The sequence below is a fragment of the Phodopus roborovskii genome, unplaced genomic scaffold (assembly GCF_943737965.1).
Source record: "Phodopus roborovskii unplaced genomic scaffold, PHOROB, whole genome shotgun sequence".
NCBI lineage: Eukaryota > Metazoa > Chordata > Mammalia > Rodentia > Cricetidae > Phodopus > Phodopus roborovskii.
In genome coordinates this window covers 1,250,206-1,271,871 of record NW_026125804.1, presented here as the reverse complement: position 1 = coordinate 1,271,871, position 21,666 = coordinate 1,250,206, and the positions used below count along the sequence as shown (strand labels likewise).

At 42.2% G+C, this 21,666-nt stretch overlaps 1 protein-coding gene across 2 annotated transcripts in view; it reads left to right on the top strand.

Moving 5' to 3' along the window:
• The window catches only part of Shroom2 (shroom family member 2), a 140,423-nt gene that overhangs the window by 84,926 nt on the left and 33,831 nt on the right, over positions 1 to 21,666 (top strand). For both annotated transcript variants that reach the window (XM_051178711.1, XM_051178712.1), the window contains exons 3-5: positions 4,250 to 4,381; positions 5,814 to 8,277; positions 10,156 to 10,256. In XM_051178711.1, coding sequence (XP_051034668.1) covers positions 4,250 to 4,381; positions 5,814 to 8,277; positions 10,156 to 10,256 — 2,697 coding nt within the window. The remainder of the gene's footprint in view (positions 1 to 4,249; positions 4,382 to 5,813; positions 8,278 to 10,155; positions 10,257 to 21,666) is intronic.

Sequence of the window (21,666 nt, the reverse complement as noted above, 5' to 3'; positions counted from 1 at the left end):
ATCCTCAGAAACGTATGGGTCAGTTAACATAGTTTGTGGAGAGGCTAACAAGAGTCCCTTTCTCAAACAAGATAGAAGGCAAGCTCCAATATCCAAGGTTGTTTCTGAACTGTACACATGCACACCCCCACACATAATAAAGAGCATATCCAAGTCATACTATGAAACTTTTTTAAAATGAAGTAAATCCAGTTTGTTTACATTTATGGCAGATGATGTCAGGAAAAGGTACTAGAGTATCAATAGTGAATTTTTCTTGCTGTTTGCATGACCTACCAACTGGATCCAAACTCAGTGCTACTAGGGGCTTCATTTCAAGGCTGTTTGTCTCTTCTGCTGTGCCATACACTAAGGTATGTCTTTGTCCTGTTTGCTGTACCCATATTACTAGGGGCTGCTGGTTTAAAGCGCATCTGACTTTGTGTCTTGCATCTGAGGAAACAGGAAAGCTTTATAAGTAGATTGCAAATCCATTCTTACCACCTGAGAATGGGTGGAACTAGTCAAAGAGATGGCAAATGTGGGTGGGCCATTAGGTGGCATCAGAGAACACAAAATCTCTTCAGAATTGTGAATGGCTGACAAGCTAGTAGGCCCTAGATGCATCTGTTTATTAATATAACTTCAGCTGTTTCCCAGCATCTGAAGTGCTAACTAGCCTGATGCACTTGATCCCCAAATACGTTCAGGCTTTACCAGTAAATTCAGAGGATATGAAAACAATCACATACATTGTAGGAAAATTTCACTGCCCCTGGTAGGTGTTGGAACCTTTGGTGATTGCATATAGGAAAATAAGTCTTTTCTCTGTATATCTTCATTTGTTTCTCATTTTTAAAAAATAGCCCCAATAAGTCTTCTTGAAATCCTCACTATTCTTGTGATCTTCGGTTACCCTTTTCTACTATTTGTCTTTGTTTTCTTCAAAGAGTCCCCGTAGGTATCTCAACTTCTGACTATATATTGAAACTGACATCTATCTGTATATTGTCTTTTAAATATCAATAGTGCTATTATCAGTGTGTGTGTATATGTGCATGATGTGTATATGCCACTGTGTAGTTGTGGAGGCCATTGGACAACCCTGTAAAGTCAGTATTCTCCTTCCATCTTTACATGAATTCTAGGTTCTCAGGCTTGTGTGGCAAGTGCCTTTTTCCAGTTGAGCCATTTTGTTAGCCCTGTGTATTGTCCTTTTAAGGACCTTCTCGATTGTTTTTCATTTCTTCACAGCCTCACAGAGCACAGTCTACTACTCATACATACTTCTCAAAGATATGAGCCAAGAGATTCATTTTGTCTTTTCTTAGTCTATTCCCTCTAGCCTTGGAGAATTTCTCCTAGCTAGCTTGCACATAAACATACTTGTAGGTGCTGTGGAGAACCCTTTTCCATAGCACCAGGATCTGATTCCGACTTGTTAACTAAATACTCTTACATGGCTTTCATCAGAGAAAACATTCTAAGACAGTCAGGAAGAAGTTACAGGCTTCCTACAACCTTGTTCAAATGCCTAGAATGTTAATATTTCCCATTTATAGGGAGGGGGTCTTATGCAGTGAACACAGGCTTTCTGGGAACTTTACTATGTAGCTCAAGATAGGCACCAAATTGTAGCAATCTTCCTGCTTCAGCTTCCTAAATACTAGGATTATAGTGCTAGGATTGCAGAATTATACTTGGTTCCATTCTGTTACTTGAGCTGGTCACCTTAAGTGAGCTCATACTGAAGGGGAAGGGACACAGATCCACCAATGGGAGAGTAGCATAGACATTTTAAATCTATTACACATTTTGTAAAAATCAAGTTTGTTGCTACTATTATGGAATTTGTTTACTAATAGCAGCTTTCCTGGACATTGCTCTCCTGTAGTCTCTACTAGTACTCAACTAGTATTTCAGGCCATTCTAGTATGGAGGTACAAATAGTATAATCGTAAATGAGGCATTTTCTTTACATAGCCATATTTTACCTCCCCTCCACCCTCACATTCAGCCAGTCCAGTTTATTTCTCTCACCAGTTAACCAAAAATGAAAGATGAAAGAAGTTATAGATAATATAACATGAAAAACCAGCAGACAATGAAGTGTATGTGATTAGAGCTTTCCTTGTGAAGATTCTGAGGAACTCTATGAGGTACATTTCTACTTTTATAATTCCTCCCTTTTGAGGTATAATGAATTTGTCCATTTTATTGTTTTCCTAGTTCCTGGAAAATGATTATAAATTCATTATATTTTAATATATTTTAATTTTTGTCCCTTGCACACTCATCAAATTATACAAGTCATTAAAAATTAGTGTTATGATGTCACATCATGCACCCCAATCCCATGTCCCTATCCCTCCATATCCACCCTCTGCCCTTGCAACCTCCCCTCAAAAGAAAATAAATTAACTAATAAAATATCTTGCTATGGAAGCTGCATTGTGTTACACACTATACCTTTTTGCCCAAACTGCTTTACTTGCAAATGTTCATTGCAATAAGTCATTGGATTGGTTCCATTAAGAGTGGATCCTCACAGGACACCTCTTGCATATCCGGTGGTTGCCCTGTGTCATGGAGATCCTGCAGTTTTGGAAGTCATGCAGCTTTGGTTCTGCAGGACTAGCCCCTGAAAGGCACTAGCAGGTCTTAATTGAGGCAGATGTGGACCAACTCAAAGCCTTGGATCTAGGTCTAGGTGGTAGCTGATTTGTTTACACTGTTTGTTCTCCTGCACCCATGCCACCAGGACCAGCTGGCTGAGGGATGGAGCCAGCTCTTTTGTCTTTGGCAACTGGCAAGGGGTGGGCCTGTGGCAGGTGGCAAAGAGCGGGACTTGCTCTCCTGTGTTCATACTGTTGGGGCTAGCACTCCCTTACCAGGGAGCTTCCAGGGCTAGTTCCTCAGCACAGCCCCAGGGATAGGAGAGGTCAGATCAGGGTCAGCTCACCTGTGCCCATGGCATGAGAGCCAACTCTACTGTGTTGCCCTGGTGAAGTGTGGGGTCAACTCCAAATGCTACAGCCAGCAAGGGGCTGGGCCAGCAGTACCAGCTCACCGGCTCTCTAATCTTTAGGGCCAGCTCTTCTGTATGCTGTGGGGTGGGGGAAGCATCTTTCTGGATCTCAAGCCAACAAGGGGCAGGGCCAGCTCTCCTAAGTGCTGCAGCCAATAAGGGCCAGGGCCAGATAGCATAGTGCTCAGAAATCAACATGGCTTCAGACTGCAACTACTTGGCTTTTGGTGGTAACACTGGCCACAGACATCAACACAGACCCTGGCTGTAGTAGGACCATGGACCCAGACATGACCCTTGGTATCAGGCCAGGCCAGGATATCCCCATGGCCTCAGATGGCAGCCCAGACCACGGACATCTGGATGGCCCTTGCTAGCAACCCAGGCCATGGGTCATGGCCACTGGTCACAGACTTGGGTGTCATTTTCCAGGCTTCCCTAACCCACAGGCTAGGACCTGAAAATATTCTTCATTGTATATCATTCTTTTAATATTTTTGGCTATGGGAGAAAATGTCTGTCTAGTTTATTATTTACCTAAAAGTGTTCAGTAGCCTCTTTTCCCATTGTTTACTGTTTCAAAACCTATCTGCTGTAAGGTCATTTCTGTCTTAAACTGGAGCACTGAGGAAAGGTACCTTGATGTAGTGATTTTGTGACTTTGGAGTAGAAGAGACCTTGGGCGAGTCTTCATGATTGTGGTATTCCCCTGAAGGGATTTTGTTGTTTTGGGGGTATTGGGGTTCAGTCCCAAGGCCTCATAAACCTTTAAAAAACACACAGAGCAATAAAAGCAGAACAAAATAAGAGCTAGGGGTATATCTCAGTTGGTAGAGTACTTGCCTAGTATGTACAAAACGTTCAGTCCCTAGCACTGCATAAAACTACGTGGAGGTACACCTAGACTCCGGAAGATCAGATATTCCAGGCTAGCCTGGGGTACATTAGACATTGTCTCAAATAAAAGCTTATAAAATTTTTAACTGACAAACAATACTAATTTATGGAAGAACAACTTAAAAATATTGGGGGCTGCTTTAGAGCCTATGATTACCATAGTTAATCATTAACAACCATATGAAATAAAGTACATGCCTATATACAATGAAAAGTAGCTGGAAGTCATGCTGTATATTAGGTGTCAGCAGATGCCACTAGTTTCCTTTGTGGGGTTCCTGCTGATGTCCCAGACAAGAAGGTGTCTAGTTTGTGAAGTCCCTCAGTGTTTGTATTCTTTTCCAGGAAAAGTGATCCAACTTGGAGGCCTCACTCCTGGCATGCCACCAAGTTCTTTGATACCCACCATGAGCCAGGAGCCTCACTGTTTCTGAGCACCAGTGGTTCCCCTTCCTGGAAGAGCCAACACCACGCTAGGTAGGTATACTTTCCTTGAGACCAGACACCATGTGTGATCTGTATAACTGTAATGTTCTGTGGATACTCAGAAATTCCCATGAGTGTCTTCACTTCAGAACAGTCAAGGCCACCTATGCTCAGTTAGGGTTAGAACGGAGAATTTAACTGAACACAGAAATATCTGACAATAGAAAACAAAATGAAATGGCTACACCAAGAATGAATAAGCCTTTTTCTTGTGGATGTTTCTTGTAGAGTCCCTTTGGGACTATCAAGTGGGACATCAAGGAGTTGGTGGTTCTGAATCTAGCAGGGTGGATTTCCATAGCACTCCTATGTGATCAGCCACCACTCTCTTTTGGTGTGGGGAATGGCTTAAAGTTTTAGAGATTTAGTCCATTATAGATTATGTTTATTAATTTATGGATGTTGAACCATCCCTGCATCTTTAGAATGAAGGCAACTTGGTAATGGTGGATAATCTTTTTGATGTATTTTTAATTTGGTTTGTAAGTGTTTGAGAACTTTCGAATCCATGTTCTTTTCAGGGATAATTTTCTTTTTTGGGGGGTTAGTATCAGGGTGATAATTGGCTTCATAAAAAGATTTGGAAATGTCCTTGCTTTGATATTTTATGGGATATTTGAGGAATATTGATGTTACTTCTTTGACAGTTTGATAGACTTCTACACTGAATCTACCTGGCCCTGGGCTTTTATATGTTGAAAGATTTGGCAGAGGTCGGGGGATGGGGGGTGGGAGTGGTGGTGTCTCTAGACTAGTAGTCTTTGCTCTCCTGGAATTAGCTCAGTAAATCAGGCTGGCTTTGAACTCTTAGAGATCCTTCTACTTCTGCCTCCCAAGTACTTGGGATTAAAGGTTTAATTATTATTTTAATCTCATTGGATGTTATGAGTGTGTTTAAATTATTTTATGAGAAGGCTCAGTGGGTAAAAGTCTTGCAGTGCAAGATGACTTGCTCATCCCTGAAATCCATAGAAAGGAAGAAGGAAAGAACCAGTTCCACAAAAGGTGTTCTCTGACCTCTGTACACATGGCATGAAACATGCCTACATGCACACATAATAATTAAAAAGTTAATTGAAAGTGTTAAAAAGCTAAGAACCATCCTTAGTTTATGAGCTGTCATTTTCCAGTCTCTGATCTTAACCAATGAAGGACCATAGAAATGTTAATTCAGTCACTACCTGCATCAATGTGGGCATTAGGTTGAATAAAATGTAATAGCACTGAAAAAGATCTTTAAAAGGCACTCAGGAGGTTAACAGTCTTTTCATTGTGCCCTTAGAAGTGTCTTTCTCCCAAGTTCCCAGTCAGTTACAGTTGAGTATCCTCATCCTCCTCATTGGAGGACCAACTACACTCACAATGCTGTTTTCCTCTGATCTTTCTTTTTAGACACCTGTCTTTGTGCTTTTTCCTGTTGTAGTTCTTCCTCCCATGATTTGTCTGGCTCATGGGAGCACCCAAGCCTACACCGTACTTCAGACCACTTCAGCTCTGTGGGTAGCATAGATAGCCTGGACCACAGCTCCCAGCTATACCCTTCTGGACACCTGTCATCTGCCAAGTCCAACAGCAGCATCGACCACCTGGGTAGCCACAGCAAGCGAGATTCAGCTTATGGCTCCTTTTCTACCTGCTCCAGCACCCCTGACCACACCTTACCCAAGGCCGATGCCTCTTCCACTGAGAACATTCTCTACAAAGTTGGCCTCTGGGAGGCCTCCAGGCCAGGCAACAGCCGACAAAGCCAGTCTGCAAGTGATCCTCAGGGACTACAGGACAGGCCACCATGTTTCACACCCAGGGTTCTTGGTAACAGCAGTAAAAGCCCAAGGCCAGAGGATAATGTTGAACCCAAAACAACCAATTCTGGAAGATCCAACTTTGCGCCAGTCTGGTATGTTCCTGACAAGAAAAAAACACCTTCTTCTCCTCCCCCGCTTGCACCTCCTTCACGCAGTGATAGCTTTGCTGTGGCAGCCAGGAGCCATGAAAAGGGCAGGGGCCCTCCATTTTCAGACTTGGCCAGTATGCAGCATTTTACCGCCCTGCCCCAAGTGCAACCCCGAGGGGACCGCAGACTGGAAACTACTGATCGACAGTGGAAGTTGGCATACCCAAGCAGTAGCAAAGAAATAGGAGGTTTGGGTTGCCAGCAAGAAGGCCACCCCGATTGCCGTTGGCTATCCTCTGATGATAGAGCAGGTGGAGGGGCTCAGGGCAGGTACCACTTCTCCCTGTCCAGTACAGATGTGCACTCACTGAAGTCACACCATGGGAGCTACCACCCACGGCAGTGCAGTGACGAGAGCCCAAGGGTCCCCTCATCACCAAGGGAGCTGCCTCCTATGACTCCTGGTGGAGGTCTGCAGGATCCTCCTACACCGCCCCAGGTTGGCAGCCCTGCTCAGGTGAAGTGGTCCAGTTCTGCCAACCAGAAGCTGGATGACAGAGGGCAGAGCCATTATTGTTCTGTGCCTCCCAGGCAACCTGTGCAAGGGAGTGCCCAGGTTGTGATACCCCGAGGTGACTATTGGCATTCAGACACAACTCCTGTGGACGTTGAATATCCTCTCTTGCGCCCGATGGGCCAGAGGTGCTACCTACAACAGCATGAGGAGACCATGGCCTCTCATGAAAGAGAGGGATATCACCAGCTGGATGCAGACATTGAAGGCTGCTGCTCAGGAATTCAAGAGCCTCCTAAAGTTAGCCACACTGCAAAAGCTGGACTGCAGTGTCCTGATGATGACTTCAAGTTGGTGGATGGAGAGGGTGGGAGAATTTCTCGTCAGAGGACACCCATGCTGCACTCTTTGACCCAAGATGGGACATGGAGACCTGAGAACAAGGATTGTGGGAATGAGAAGCCGCCACTGTTTGATGCCCAAACAAGTAAACCCACAAGAAGGAGTGACCGTTTTGCCACAACACTGAGGAATGAGATCCAGATGCGCAGAGCAAAGCTGCAGAAGAGCAAGAGCACTGTGACACTAGCTGGGGACAGTGAAGCTGAAGACTGTGCTGGAGACTGGAGAATTGATATGGGCACTGTCCCAGAAGGCTCCTTCCCCAGCACCTATAAAGAGCACCTGAAGGAGGCCCAGACACGTGTCCTGAAGGCCACCTCCTTCCAGCGCCGTGATTTAGATCCCACCCCAGCAGATCAGTATTCAGGACAATCAGAGCACAGGACTTGTGAGCATACTGGATCATCTTCTTTATCTTCTTTCTCTGGGGAGTTAGAGTCTGGCCCCCGCATCTCTGAGGCAGGTCTGGCCAAGCCACCCTCTTCTGGAGGTGGTGTGCCCCACATTCTTCGAATTGGAGGCCGGAAACGGTTTACAGCAGAGCAGAAACTGAAGTCCTATTCTGAGCCAGAGAAAATGAATGAGGTGGGTCTCTCAGGTGACCACAGTCCTCATCCTAATGTCAGGACACCTGAGGATACTGTCGGTACCTTTGCTGACAGATGGAAGTTTTTTGAGGAAACAAGCAAGTCTCTTCTCCAGAGGCCAAGCTACAGACAAGTTCTCTGTGGTCCCTTGAGACAGAAAGCTGAGAGGCCACAGACAGGGGTCCGTGAGTATGAAAGTACAGAGCCCTGGTCCCAGAAGAGGTCGCGGGCCACCTCCTGTGGAGAGATCCTCAATGATGAAAGAAAAGTTGAAAAGGCCTCCGAGAAATTGAACCCACCCAGAAGGCTTGGAACCTTCGCAGAATATCAGGCATCTTGGAAGGAACAGAAGAAACCTCTGGAAGCCAGGAATTCTGGGCGTTACCATTCAGCAGATGATATTCTGGATGCTGGTCTAGATCAGCAACAGAGGCCACAGTACATTCATGAACGGTCCAGGTCATCACCATCCACAGATCACTACTTACAGGTAAGCAGTGTACCTACCGTAAGCCATGATCTAGCTTGCACTGGGTACCACCTTTAGATACATAGGGCACACCCAGCATATATGATGGCTCACTAAGGTGCAAAAGTGTCATTTCTAGTTTGAAAGATAAGGGAATGAAATTGCTTTCAGCACTATTATTTTAAGTGCCACGTTTGTGCTAACAACTTTCATCCCAAGCTCCCTATTCGTAACTTTCACTATTAGTAGCTTGTATCTACTCTCATGCTAAGCAAAGAACTCTAGGTGCTAGGAAACTATAAGAAGTATCACTTTAATTAAGTGAAAATAGGTACTTTGTTTAAAGGCTTAACATACACTAGCAAGTTCTTTAAAGATTTTCCTTTTATGTATATGTATGTGTGTATGCTTCATGTATGCTAGTGCCCATGGAGGCCAGATGGGTCCCCTGCAGCTGGGATACTGGGAACTGAACTCCAGTCTTTTCTAAGAGAGGCAGAGGCAGGGACTCACTGAACCATTTCTCTAGCACACCCCACCTAGGCAGTTTTTAAATATTTCAGTGTGGGTGGGGTTAAAGACAATAACATTTAAAAATTGATGTCACTTGCTACTTTTCTATTTATACTCTCTCTGTCTCTGTCTTGCTGTATCTCCTCCCATCCCAACCAGTACCTAGGATTGAACTTTGCATATTCTAGGCAAGCAGTCTACCATGGAGCCATATTCACAGAGTCCTCTTTTTACTTTTTTTTTCTTTTTTGTAGAAGGATCACTTTGTATTTCAGACAAACCTTGAACATGTGATCCTCTTGCCTCAGCTTCCTGAGTAGTTGAGGTTGTAGAATTACTCTGGTAAAATGCATTTAGTGATAAATTAAACTAATGCACTCTATCCCACCACATAGTGCTGGGATTAGAGCCTAGGACCTTATTGTTTTTAGGCTATCATCTTACTTACTATGCCCTCAGCCCTCTTCCGGCTAGTTTTTGTTGTTTTATTTCCTGTTTTTGGTTTTTGAAACAGAGTTTCACTATATAATTCAGGCTGACCTGGAACTTGCAATCTTCCTGCTTCCACCTCCCAAGTGATAGAATTGCAGATGTGTACCACCATACCAGGCCCTCTTGCATTATTTGAAAGTGACGGTTTTGATATTTGAGTTAATTTTGAGCTTTCTATAAAACTATTGATTTGTATCAGTGCTTTAATGTCCACTGTCAGTCACTTTCCCTCTCTCTTCTTTCCCTGTCACTCTGTGCTTTTTCTGTGTATCTGCTCTGTAGGGGGGAATGTTACAGTATTAACAGCCTCATTTATTTAAAAAAAAAAAAACCTACTAGTTTTCTTAGAAGATACCCACCATGCTGTGCATGGAAGGATAGTTGCTTGTTTGCTTTTGGCATTTGGTCCTGAAACTCCATGCAGACCTGGAGAGAGCTCATTTTTGCTGTTGCTACACTCTGACTTCCCCTTGAACAGTTCAGTGTGATCTCTGAGAACTCCATGCCTTCTCAGTCAGGAGTAAGAATCCCAGCCCCCATAAGTCCTAGAGCGTGAGGTTTCACAGTAATGACTTGTGGCCAGCTGTCTTTTATTGTGTTTCTTTTAGCCAATTGTGTCACATGGTAATAGCCCTCACATAAGAGTTCTGTTTCCTGCTTAGAACTGAAGTGGATGCAGGGGTCCTAGGTCAGTGATCTCAATATTAAGTGCCATATGTAGATGAATAGCCATGTCCTGTGACTGGGTCTCAAGTCTGAGACAACAGGCCTTGCCACAGGCCTTGTGGGACAGCATACAAAGCAAACCCACAAATGAGGGGTTTCATAATAACAGCCGTCTCAGGCATGCAGGCAGCTTGATGACTCCGTGTCTCATGGTGTTGCTCTTCACAGGAAGTGCCTGTTGAGCCAAATAGACAGGCAGAGGACTCTGGTGGACACAAAGAAGGACCTCAGTGTACACTGCAGGCTGAGGAGGGATGCTCTGCTCTAAGGTGGGTGAATTGTGGATTTGGGGTTGCTGACAATTTGTGTTGAGGGTGAACGTATTTATTGTAGGTGAGTGCTACATTAATAGGACAAGTCTGGGTTTTGCTAATTGAGTGTGATTTCCATCATCACTAAGATCTTAGCGTTTAGAGGAGAGAGAGCCTATGGGTTCTGAAGCCCTGCCCAGAGAAGCAGGGCAGTAATGGCCTTTAGTGATCTTAAAATGTCTGTTATGGTTTTCTTATAGTGAAATGCTTTATGGGGACAAAATAAATGTCTAGTCCAGTTTAATATCCTTGAACAAAGTATTTAACTGAAGAGATACTTTTTACTATCTGGCACATAGCTGTGTTTGTAGGCCATGGTCTCAGGATTGTCAGAAAGGATCTTGGTGAAGCTTTCTAAATTGGGCATATTTAATGAGTTAACTTGAAGCTTTATAATAGAAGTCACTTGGCTCCCCAGAGACAGGGAGACAGGGAGACAGGCAAAAATCTGTGCTCTTACGGTGTTGCCTGCACCAATCAATTCCAGATTGTTTGGGGGAGGCATGTAACTATTAAGCTACACAGAAGGTGTATTTGATTAGATGTGTACACAATGTGACCTTGCCCTTTCCGTAGAATTGGAGAGTGAAGATGTACTATAACCCTGTGTTACAAGGGCTAGTGGAAGGATGCAAATCAGCATGCACCTGTCTTTCTTGAGTGAAGAGTTTCCTAATGTCTTGTACATCATATGTGGCTAGCATAAAATGCAAACGAAACACTGACTTCAAAGCTCAAGGTTCCAGTGCTGAATTAACCAATTTAGATGTGTGATTTCAAGAACTTTATGTAATGGTGTCTTGTTTCACGTGTTTTTACACTAACTGTTGTTATTCCTGTTCAGAAGTATTACATGTTTATGTGGCTCTGAGGTGACCAGATTGATAACTCTGTGTGCCTACCTCAGAAATCCCTGCAATTACTAAACAGTCTGCATAGCTAAACTGATGTACTCATGGGTAAGAAAGGCTGCTGAATAATCCGCCTACAGAATTTAGCAGTGTCTGAAGAGGACAATTAGAGCTTTATTCCTGGGTTCAGAATCAGTCACATGCTAAGCACCAGCTGTGCAGGGTAGGGGGGTGGTGCAGCATGATGCTATGTATAGAGAATGTCACCATGGACAGCTATAATGTGCATGTGGTGTGTGTGCACATGTGATTATGTGTGTTAATGGCTCTATCAGAGCTCACAGGAATAGGAGGAAGGGAGGAGGGGCCCTCTGCTTTATTTATCATGGTTGTGTCTTTCAGCTGACTGCTTAGCTACTCTGAAGAAATTAGTTCCAGAAGCAGTCTGCTTTTGAGCTACTAACCTAGCAATTTTCAGAAATGCATTGTGTGTGGGGGGGAGGGGGAGGGAGAGAGAAAGAGAGGCAAGGCCATTGTAATTTTCGAATAAGAATGTTGAAAAATAATTTTTAGCTTTTTACACAAATAATTTATGTTTCTCGAAGATTAGCAATAAATAATATGCTTAAGAAATTAAAGAATAATAAAAATAATAGACAGTCTATAATGTAAAGATGCATAGTGTCCTTATATGGATTTAAAGTAACATAAACATGTCACTATGAGAAATGAATTATTGATATGTTATTTGATGTTTGGAAATAAAAAGTTTTTTATTGCATTCTGTTGAGATAACACAAAAAATGTTGACATAGGGATTATTTTTATTTGCTGGTTGTTTACCTAAATCAAATAGAAATAACATAACTTTTTATTTTATAATTTTAAATGTTTCTTAGTTTTTGAAATACAGTTTCACTTCCCCACAGAAACTTTCTGTGTAGCACAAATTGGCATCAAACTTGTGCTGATCTTCATACCTCAACACTTTCTGGGATTACAGGGGTGAGATAATCTCACCCTGCTAGTAACATCTTTTTGTATATGTGTGAAGTATAAGATCCCGTGGGACCTTACCATGTAGTAGGGAAAGAATTACAGGTATTTGTAGCTGAATGGAAAGTACATAATTATAAATCTTTTAAATTATGTGACAGCTGAATATGTGGCATATGCCTGTAATCCCAGCATTTAGGAGGCTGACTAAGGAGGGAGCTCATAAATTCAAGATAAGCTCTCGGCTATAGATCAAGACCTTGTCTCAAAATAAAAATAAACGTACATGGAACATCAGAAATCATTGTGCTGAATGAAGGGGAAACGCATGGTAGCTGGGTAGCCTGACCATAAGGTAGCAGATTCAGTGGTATTCTCTCTCCTCTATCACATCCTGAAGACCTGAGTTCTATCCGTGGAATACACATAGTGAAAGGAGAAAAACAACTCCCATAAGTTGTCCTCTGGTGTGTGTGTGTGTGTGTGTGTGTGTGTGTGCGCGCGTGCGCGCGCGTGCGCGTGTGCGTGTGCACAGAAATTTCAATAGAAACATTTTTAAATGTCCTATCTCTTAGATAGCTTAAGTAGTAAGTATTGACCCCTTCCCTGGGGCTAAAAGAAGATTTAGCCAGATCAAAGGAAGGTCTGGTTCTTCTCAAAGCCTCTCCTTAACTTGTATGTAGAACTCCATTTCCTCACTGTGCCTTCATTTGCTTGCATTATATGTCTCTGTTTCCTGATCTATAGTTCTTACAAGGACACCAGACAGATTAGTTTTGAGTCATCCTATTGACCTCATTTCACCTTAATCACCACTTTAAATGTCTTGTTTGCCTACATAGTTATAGTCTGAGATACTGAAGATAGGACTTCAACACATTAAATTCAGAGGAGGTCTTAACTCAGTTCCTAACACTAGGAAAGATACCCCTGCTTGTTCCATATACCTTTATACTAGTGAGTTCTGTTCCTGTTTCAGCTATCTCTTATGCACAAGTGATGGGGAAGCACTGACAAGAAAAAGAAAGGAGTCTATGTGTGCTCAATGGGGTGAGGTAGGGCTTCAGATCACTATATAACCCCTGCTTTATTGTATAGTCCCCGCCTCTCTTCAATAATTTTGCTTTTCAGAGTTTGGCTTTGTAAAGCATTTAGTCATTTCTCTTCTTATCAACAGGCTTAATGGCTATTTCCTTTTCTGTTCTCTGCTCCACCAGAGTCCCTTTTGTCAGTCCTTTGTTAGCTAATTTTGTTTAAGATCTTGTTTAATCCTGGAATTCCTAAAATGCTTAAATCTCTAAACATTGTTAATTCTACCTTCTCTCTATTTTCTCTTTTCATGCTACTTTCTAAATAAGCCAATCAGTAGTAGACAGTAAGGTTGGAACCTCAGCCAGTAAGGAACAGGCAACCTCCCTGTTGTATTAGGGTTCAAAAACAGGGGTCATCCAGGCCATGCGTACTGCTGTTCACTAACTTTATCCCTGGGCATGGTGTATCCTTCTTGCAAAACGACATTGCCATGCTGAGTTAGTTTCACTTTGTTCATATGTTCCTTTTTGTGACACCAAAATGAGTTTTTCCTGACACCCTCAAAGTAGATGCCCCTTATACTGTGAACAGTGATGTCCTCTGCAGACTTGGGTATTGAGGGGCAGGAATGATGACTCTTGGATTCAATGTCATAGATGTGTTCCCACACCATTGTCCTGTTATCTGGACTCCCCCTCCTCATTCCTAGTGGACAGTTTGGAAGAACAAGATTTTAATTTTTCTCTGTTTATCATACATAGTTCCTACATAGACTGGGTACCAAATAAGTGGTTGGTAGATGAGTATACTGAAAAATGGATAAGTGGGTGAAGAAACAGATGAATTTGCCAGTCCTTGGGTAGATGAATGTACAGATGGGTAGGTGGATGGATGTTTGGATGTATGGGCACTTGAATGGATGAGTAAGCAGATGAATAGAAGGATGAATAAGTATGGGTAGGTATGATATGATATAGTTTAAGGCTTTTTATATCATGCTCATTATCAATACCTGTTAAAGAACTAAAAGGCAAGAAAAATCTTGAGCATGACAGGTAGCAGCAGAAAAAGCTTCACCACCACAAGCAAGCACAGACAGAATCAGCAGTTTAAATGCATTTATTGGGAGTGAGGAAACAGATATATATGCAGCAGACACAGAGAAAATAATCCTCTCTAAAGCCTAATGAAGATTCAGGAACCCAAAAATCAGTATGTTATCAAGGGCTGAAGATTTGTAAGTCGCTGAAGAGTTTCCCCTGATTTAGGATTGGTCAGTTTGAAAAAAGATAAGATGGCTGATTGACCCACAACTCTTGTATAACTTGTCCTGATCCTGCCATGAACTTGTTGAGCCAGTCTATCAGCAAGAGAAAAAGCCCACAAGCCTTTGTTTTAAGCTGTTAGGCTTTAGTATCAGGTCAGAGGTATGAGGAAGAGGCAAGCTATCGTGTAAGCTGACCATCTTTAGTACTTACCTAACCATGGAATTTCTCCCAATATGTTGACCTGCCAGGGTGTCTGTGTAACTCTCAGCCTCTCAGTTAGATAAATGGTTGTTTATATGGATAAATGAGCAAATAGATGGAAAATTGAGTGGATGGATGGAAGGAAGAATGGTATATAGAAGAATGGATAGACTGATGAATGGTTAGGTGCATGGATGATAAATGGATAAATGAATAGACAGATGGAAGGATAGATGGGTAGACAGATGTTTGGGTTGGTAGATGAGGGGATGGTTTCCTGCTCAGCCTTCTTTGAGTCCATGGTAGTACATGCTCTGTGTTGAAATTTTGCTAAGGATTTTAGTTAAATGCTAATAAGTGAAACGGGCTTTACTGTCTGCACTTGATCCAGAGTCAAGAAGACATACATGTCTCAGAAGAAATCATGGAACTGACCTGTTTTCCACAATCATATCAAACTCTGTAAGAAAATTAACATATATCACTTTTGATTGTTGATCCTCACATTTGAGTTCCTTCAGTAAAAATATTATATCCTGGGACACTCTAGGAATTGGGGCCGAGATGAGGTATTGGGTTGACCACCACAGTTGGTTTGCCACTGACCTCAAGATTATGTTTTATTGGAATGAGGGGAAGGAAAGAACAAGAGTGTGTTCTTACTCTCAGTAGAGCTACAAAACTGAATTCATGTGGAAGAGAATTCTTTAGAGAAATTTTGCTCTAATATAAAATACATTAACCAGCAACATATACCCAATAGACACCACTTGGGTATTTTCTCTGAGAAGGAACTTGGAGTGTAAAAATTATTGTGAAGACCAATTTCCTCTTTAGAAAACCAGCTTCTGCCAAGTGAATTTCGGAAGGAACAGAGATTGATTACTGCAGAGCTCTACCCTATGTTCATGACTTTAGGGCAGATGTTTATTGTCCCTGGCCTTCAATTAGCTGTCCAGCAATTGTAGCCTGCCTTTCTAAAGGACTGTGCTAGGTAATTATGCATCCAGTGCTGGGTGGATCAGACTAAGAAGGGGAAACTTGAGCTTAGAAGTGGAGGGATTGGGAGTTGAGGGTGGACAATGATATGGGCAGAGCTTTCTATTTCACAGGCCTTGCAAAGTCCAGAACTGAAGCACTCTTTCTGTATATGCAAACACAGGACCATCGTCCCAGAACTGAAAAACAGAAATTGCCAGAAAAAGAGAGGCACAAGACTGTTTGTTTGGTTGGTTTTTGTTTTGTTGTTGTTTTGTTTTGAGGTTATTTGGGTGTGTGTGTGTGTGTTGATACAGGGTTTTTCTGTGTAACAGCTCTGGTTGTCCTGGAACTAGCTCTGTAGACCAGGCTGGCCTCAAACTCACAGATCCACACGTCTCTGCCTACCAAGTACTGGGATTAAAGGTGTGCACCACCACTACTACCACCACCACCAGAGTGATTTTGTTTTTGGAGACAGGGTCTCTCCATGTAGCCCTGGCTGACCTAGAAGTCACTATGTAGAACAGGCTGGATTGTAACTCACTGAGATCTGTCTGAGGCTGCCTTCTGAGTGATGGGATTAATGGCATGTGCCATTACACTGGGCCATAATTTGTTTTTATGTCTATTATTAGTTTCTGTTCTCATTACTATGACAAACTATTTGACAAAGCAACTTAAAGAAGGGTGTATTTTGGCTCATTGTTATTGGGTACTGTCTTCCATAGTGGTAAAGTCATGACAGCAATAGTGTGAGACAACTGCTCACTTTGCATCCATAGTCAGGAACCAGGAGAAATGAATGTTGGCGCTTAGCTCACTTTCTCCTTTTATTCAGTCCATGGGATGGTGCTGCCCATACATGGACTGGTTTTTTTCACTCTTTTAGATGTGCTCAAAGAAGTGTCTTCTAGGCGTGTCTAGGTCCTGTCAAGTTGTCAGTCATTGATATCACAATATCTTCATTTGCAATATGGATGAGACTGGTCTTGAACTTGAGGCAGTCTCCTGCCCCAAGCTCTCAAACATATGAGTCACTGTACTTGGCTGCCTTCTGATTTCTCCCCCATCTGCACTGCTTCATTGTGTTCTGTCACAGAGGTGGTACAGGAACCCATTGGAAGTGCTGTGCAACTCTAAGTCAGCATTAAGTTAAGTCAGCAATACTCATTAGCAGAGTCACTGGCAGCAACATCATGGGCTCCCCTTCTTTTTCATAGCTTCTTTCAGTTTGCCATTGACTTGAGACACTTTGATTCTAGAACCAGGTCTTTGGTTCCTGTTTCTTCTAAAGGGCCCTCCTATGGAACCCTGTTTTGTACCTGTGTCCTTGACTTTCCTAATGTTAATGCATGAGGTCAAACTCCTTCCTCAAAGGTATAGAATTACTCTGTGTTAGTTTTATAAGCACACCCATCTTTCAATTGTGAATATTGGCTCTGTGGCTCCAATCTACAGAACAAGCAGCATATAGGAGTACATTGATCATTGTTGACTGTGGTAATAATATGAGCACAGGTTCTCATATAGCAAGCCTTGTAAAACCAGGGAACAACTGAATGTTGTCCCAGAAAAGAGCAAGGAGAAGGGCAAATGAGCTATGCAGCTAATTGCCAGCAACGATCCTGGATCAGTTACCATGTTTTTCATTCTACTTCTCTCTACTGCAGACTTATTTCAGCATCATTTGCTTTTCAGAGCACTGAAATGTAGGCTCTAGAAGCAAGCAGCCTCTTGTGATTATAGGCAAGGAAGCTTGACTGAGTTTTTACTTTGCTGCTTTCTCTTTATGCTAGCACCTGTATATTGGAGCTATGAAACCATTGGATCTGTGGCTTATCCTTGGGAAAGCAAAGTCCTGTTGAGGTTAAACCACCTCATAAGACAGCTACAGGAATTGGAAATCCTGACTTCCCTTGAATAGGCTTTGTAGGTACATACTTGGGATGGGGTTGGGGGGCATCTTGGCTGTTGTTTGTTTGGGAGTTTACCTTAAATCCCAGCTTCTTAAACTATGGATCATAATCTCAGGGTGTATCACTTAATTAATTGATAAGATTAACTTGATAAGAATGAAAGATTTCTGAACATATAAGAATTACATTAAAACTCAAGTAATGAATCTGAAGTGTTTCTGGCAGTGCTCATGTTGATGGTGTTGGTAGCTCATTCAAGACTTTACTGTAGCCTTGGTTCTAAACACAAAGCAAAGTACACATTTCATTGCACATGCTATTGCAGCATGCATTGCCAGCAGGCTTTGCCTGAAATACTTTGATACAGATTTAAGAGTACTATATGTTATAAATTTCAGGGTATTTTTTCTTGTTGTTAGCAGCTATTATTTCTTGATGACAGCACTCTGTAGCTTTCCTTCACAGGTATCCCTCAACTTTGGCATCTCCAGCATCTTGGGGTCTCCAAGGCAATCCAAGTTTCACCTTCACAGGTTCAAAAAATGATTTCTGGACTCCCCTACCACATGCCTGATCTCAGGAGCTATGGAGGGAGATTCTATAATCCCTTTCTTCTATCCTTAACTCTAAAGCCAGAACCACATAGATGAAGCTGCCAAGTTCTGCTGCTTGCAGAACCAGAACATGCTCTCCCTCATTAAGTTACATCTCCATTACCTTTATGTATGTTTTCAGTGGTTTCCTTCACTGCCTGAGCTTGGCTGTCCTGGAACTCAGCTCTGTAAACCAGATTCTTTAGAGATCCACCTGCCTCTGCCTCTCTGCCCCTCTGCCCCTCTGCCCCTCTGCCCCTCTGCACCTCTGCACCTCTGCACCATCTGCCTCCTGGAGTCCTGGGATTAAAGGCATTCACCATCACACCTGACCCCAAGCTTTTCTTTAACTCCTTTTCACAAGTTGGAAGTTTAGCAGGATGGGGTCTTGTGCTGAAGTCACCACTCCCTTTATTCCATTTAACATCAGGGTTTTCTTTAATCTGTTTATCTCCTTGAACACACTTCCTGGTACATCTTTTCTCCCCAAACTGTACATTTTAGATTCTTCCTTGCTCAGATTGCTCCTTTTAATTATAGATCTTCATAAGAGTGGCCACTAATAACCACAACAGAGTCTATACTAGGCTGTTTTGAAATTTCCTGTGCCAACACAACTAATTCAAGTCTTCACTTTAGTCTCAGGCTAAAGAGCAAAAAGCCACATTCTTTACCAAAATATCACAAGAACAATCTCTAGGCCACATATTAACAGTCTTCTCCTCTGAAACCTCTGGAGCCAGACTCTCACAGTTCAACTCACCTTTAGCATCACTGTCTTCTGTGTTCTTAGCAGAATGGCCCAGTAAGCCCTACTTAAAGTGTTCAACTGCTTTTCTAACTCACAGTCTCAAAGTCCACATTCCTCCAGACAAAAGCACAGTCAGAGCTATCACATCAATACCCCCTGTCCTTGGTTCTGTCTTTCTTAGAATTTCATTGCAGTGAAGAGACACCATGACCACAGCAACTCTTATAAAGGGACTAGCTTATAATTCAGAGGGCTGTCATATTACGAGCATGGTGGGGAACATGGCAACACACAGGCAAGCATGGTGCTAGAGAAGGGGCTGAGAGCTCTATATCTGGATCCACAGGTAGCAGGACGAGAATGCCACACTGAGTGTGGCTTGAGCATCTGAGACCTCAAAGCCTGCTCCCAGTGGCACACCTCTTCCAACAAGGTCACACCTCCTAATAATGCCACTCCCTGTGGGTTTATGGGGTCCATTTTTATTCAAACCACCACATGATGTTGGTTTTTCTTTGTTTTTGGTGGTGCCAGAGATCTAACTCAGATGTTGCCCATGCTAAACAAATGTTCTACCCATGAGTTATATCCCCTGCCTATTTTTTTTTAATTTCTGGAATTTGAAGGGTACAGGTGTTTTATGTTGACCAATAAAAAATTTGGATCTTAGTGTGTAGAACATAACTAAAAGCCCAGCACTTGAGAAGCAGGAAGATAATGAGTTCAAAGCCAACCTGGGAGGTAGAGTGTGACCCTCTCTCAAAATATAAATGCAGATTCATTTGCAGTTTGTCAAGAGGACTTTTAAAGATCTTAACACTGTTAATCCAGTATAGTCTCTGAAAGAGTTTGAGCATTTTATAAGTCATGCTAATTATGCCTTACTGGAAGAGGTGTGGGTATATGGAAACTCAGATTATAAACCTCTATTTCATAAGCGCTTTCTCTTTAGAAATATTTCACAATGGGTCTCCTTTAAGAACTCATTTGTGTCTCCTTTTTTAATACCCTACCAGTTCTGATTTGTGCTGCCTATACATCTGTCTTAAGAGTTTCTATTGCTTCGATGAATTACCATAACCAAAATGCAAGTTGGGGATGAAAAGGGTTTATTCAGCTTTCATTTTCATACTGCTGTTCATAAGTAAAGGAAATCAGCACAAGAACTCAAACAGGGCAGAAACCGATGCAGAGGCCAGCTCCCCATGGCTTGCTCAGCTTGTTTTCTTATAGAACCTATGACCACCAGCCCAGGAATGGCACCACCCATAAGGGGCTTGGCCCTCCCCCATCAATCCCCAATTAAGGAAATGCCTTACAGCTGGTTCTCATGGAGGCATTTCCTCAACTGAGGTTCCTTCCTTTCTCTGTTGACTATACCTATTTCAAGTTGTCATGTAAAATCAGCCAGGTCAACATTCATGAATGCGAGGCTATCCATTGACATGAAGCTAGGAGTATAGAATGGAGTGGAAATAGATCTGTGAGAAGTTTAGAGTAGGGAAATGGAAGGTGAATATAGATTAACATATATTGTTGGCATGTATAAAGTTCTCAAAAAATAGTACAAATATTCTACTTTAAAAAAAATGGGAGATAGCTCAGTGTGTAAAGGCACTTGATGCCAAACTTGGTGACTCAGTTTGGCTCCCAGGATCTACACGGTTAAAGGAAAGAACCTACTCCTACAAGTTAGTATGTATGCATGTACACACACACACACACACACACACACACACACGAGTTGTCAAGTAAAATGGGGGTGGGGAAGACAATAAAATGGTCACAACTTTTTCCTCAGTCTTTTTTCTTCTTAACCTAAGAAATAATATTGTTTATGGTGTAAAAAAATTACCTAAGAGTCTAGAATTCTTTTAAAATGTGTTCTAGATTATTTAATTAAAAATTAACAATAGCTGTAGATTGTACAATGATGCTAGTTTGAGAACATCTGTTCATTTATCTCGTCCATAAAACCTGTCTTCCTATATAATATTTACAGCTGTGTGAATTGATACTATGATGTTTATCTAATACTAACAATTCAAGCATCTACAAATGCAAGGGGAAATATGATTGATTATACATTTCTAAATTATGGCCACACATACAAATCTTGATCCCATAGAAAGGGCCAGGGCCACATTGAAGACTAGTCAGTGAATATCAAAAGAGTGGCCAGCCTGGAAGAGATTGGAAATGAAGGACAAGATCAAACACACATAGGAATAAACCCAGAACTCACAATAATATATATGTATGTATGTATGTATACACACACACACCTCTGAAGCCTACAATGAACAGAGCTGGAACATTTAAATCAACAAATAAAGTAGTGGTAGATGTCAGCCAAAAGGTACAATAAATCCATTGTGTTTATAAAAATGAATGAGTAAATAATATGTGGGCAATAGACAAGTCTATCATACAAAATCCATGTACACGCTGCTATTATGATTTTATTCTAATGTGTTCCTTGAAGTCCCTGTGCTAAAGGCATTAAGCTGATGGCTTCTGGGAAGTGTCTAGATCATGAGAGCTCTGACCAACTGAATAGAGTACTGGGAGGTGGTAGAACCTTTTGGAGCTGGGGTATGAATGGAGGAAATGGGCCACTTGAGTGGGCCCTTGGCTATCTTATTCTAAGCCTCCATCCTCTTTTCTGCTCCCTCAATGCTATGTAGTGATATCACTGTGGTTACTAGAGATGCTGTGATATTTTTACCTCACCTCAGTTGACCACTATGATATCTTGCCTCACTCAGGCTCAAAGCAA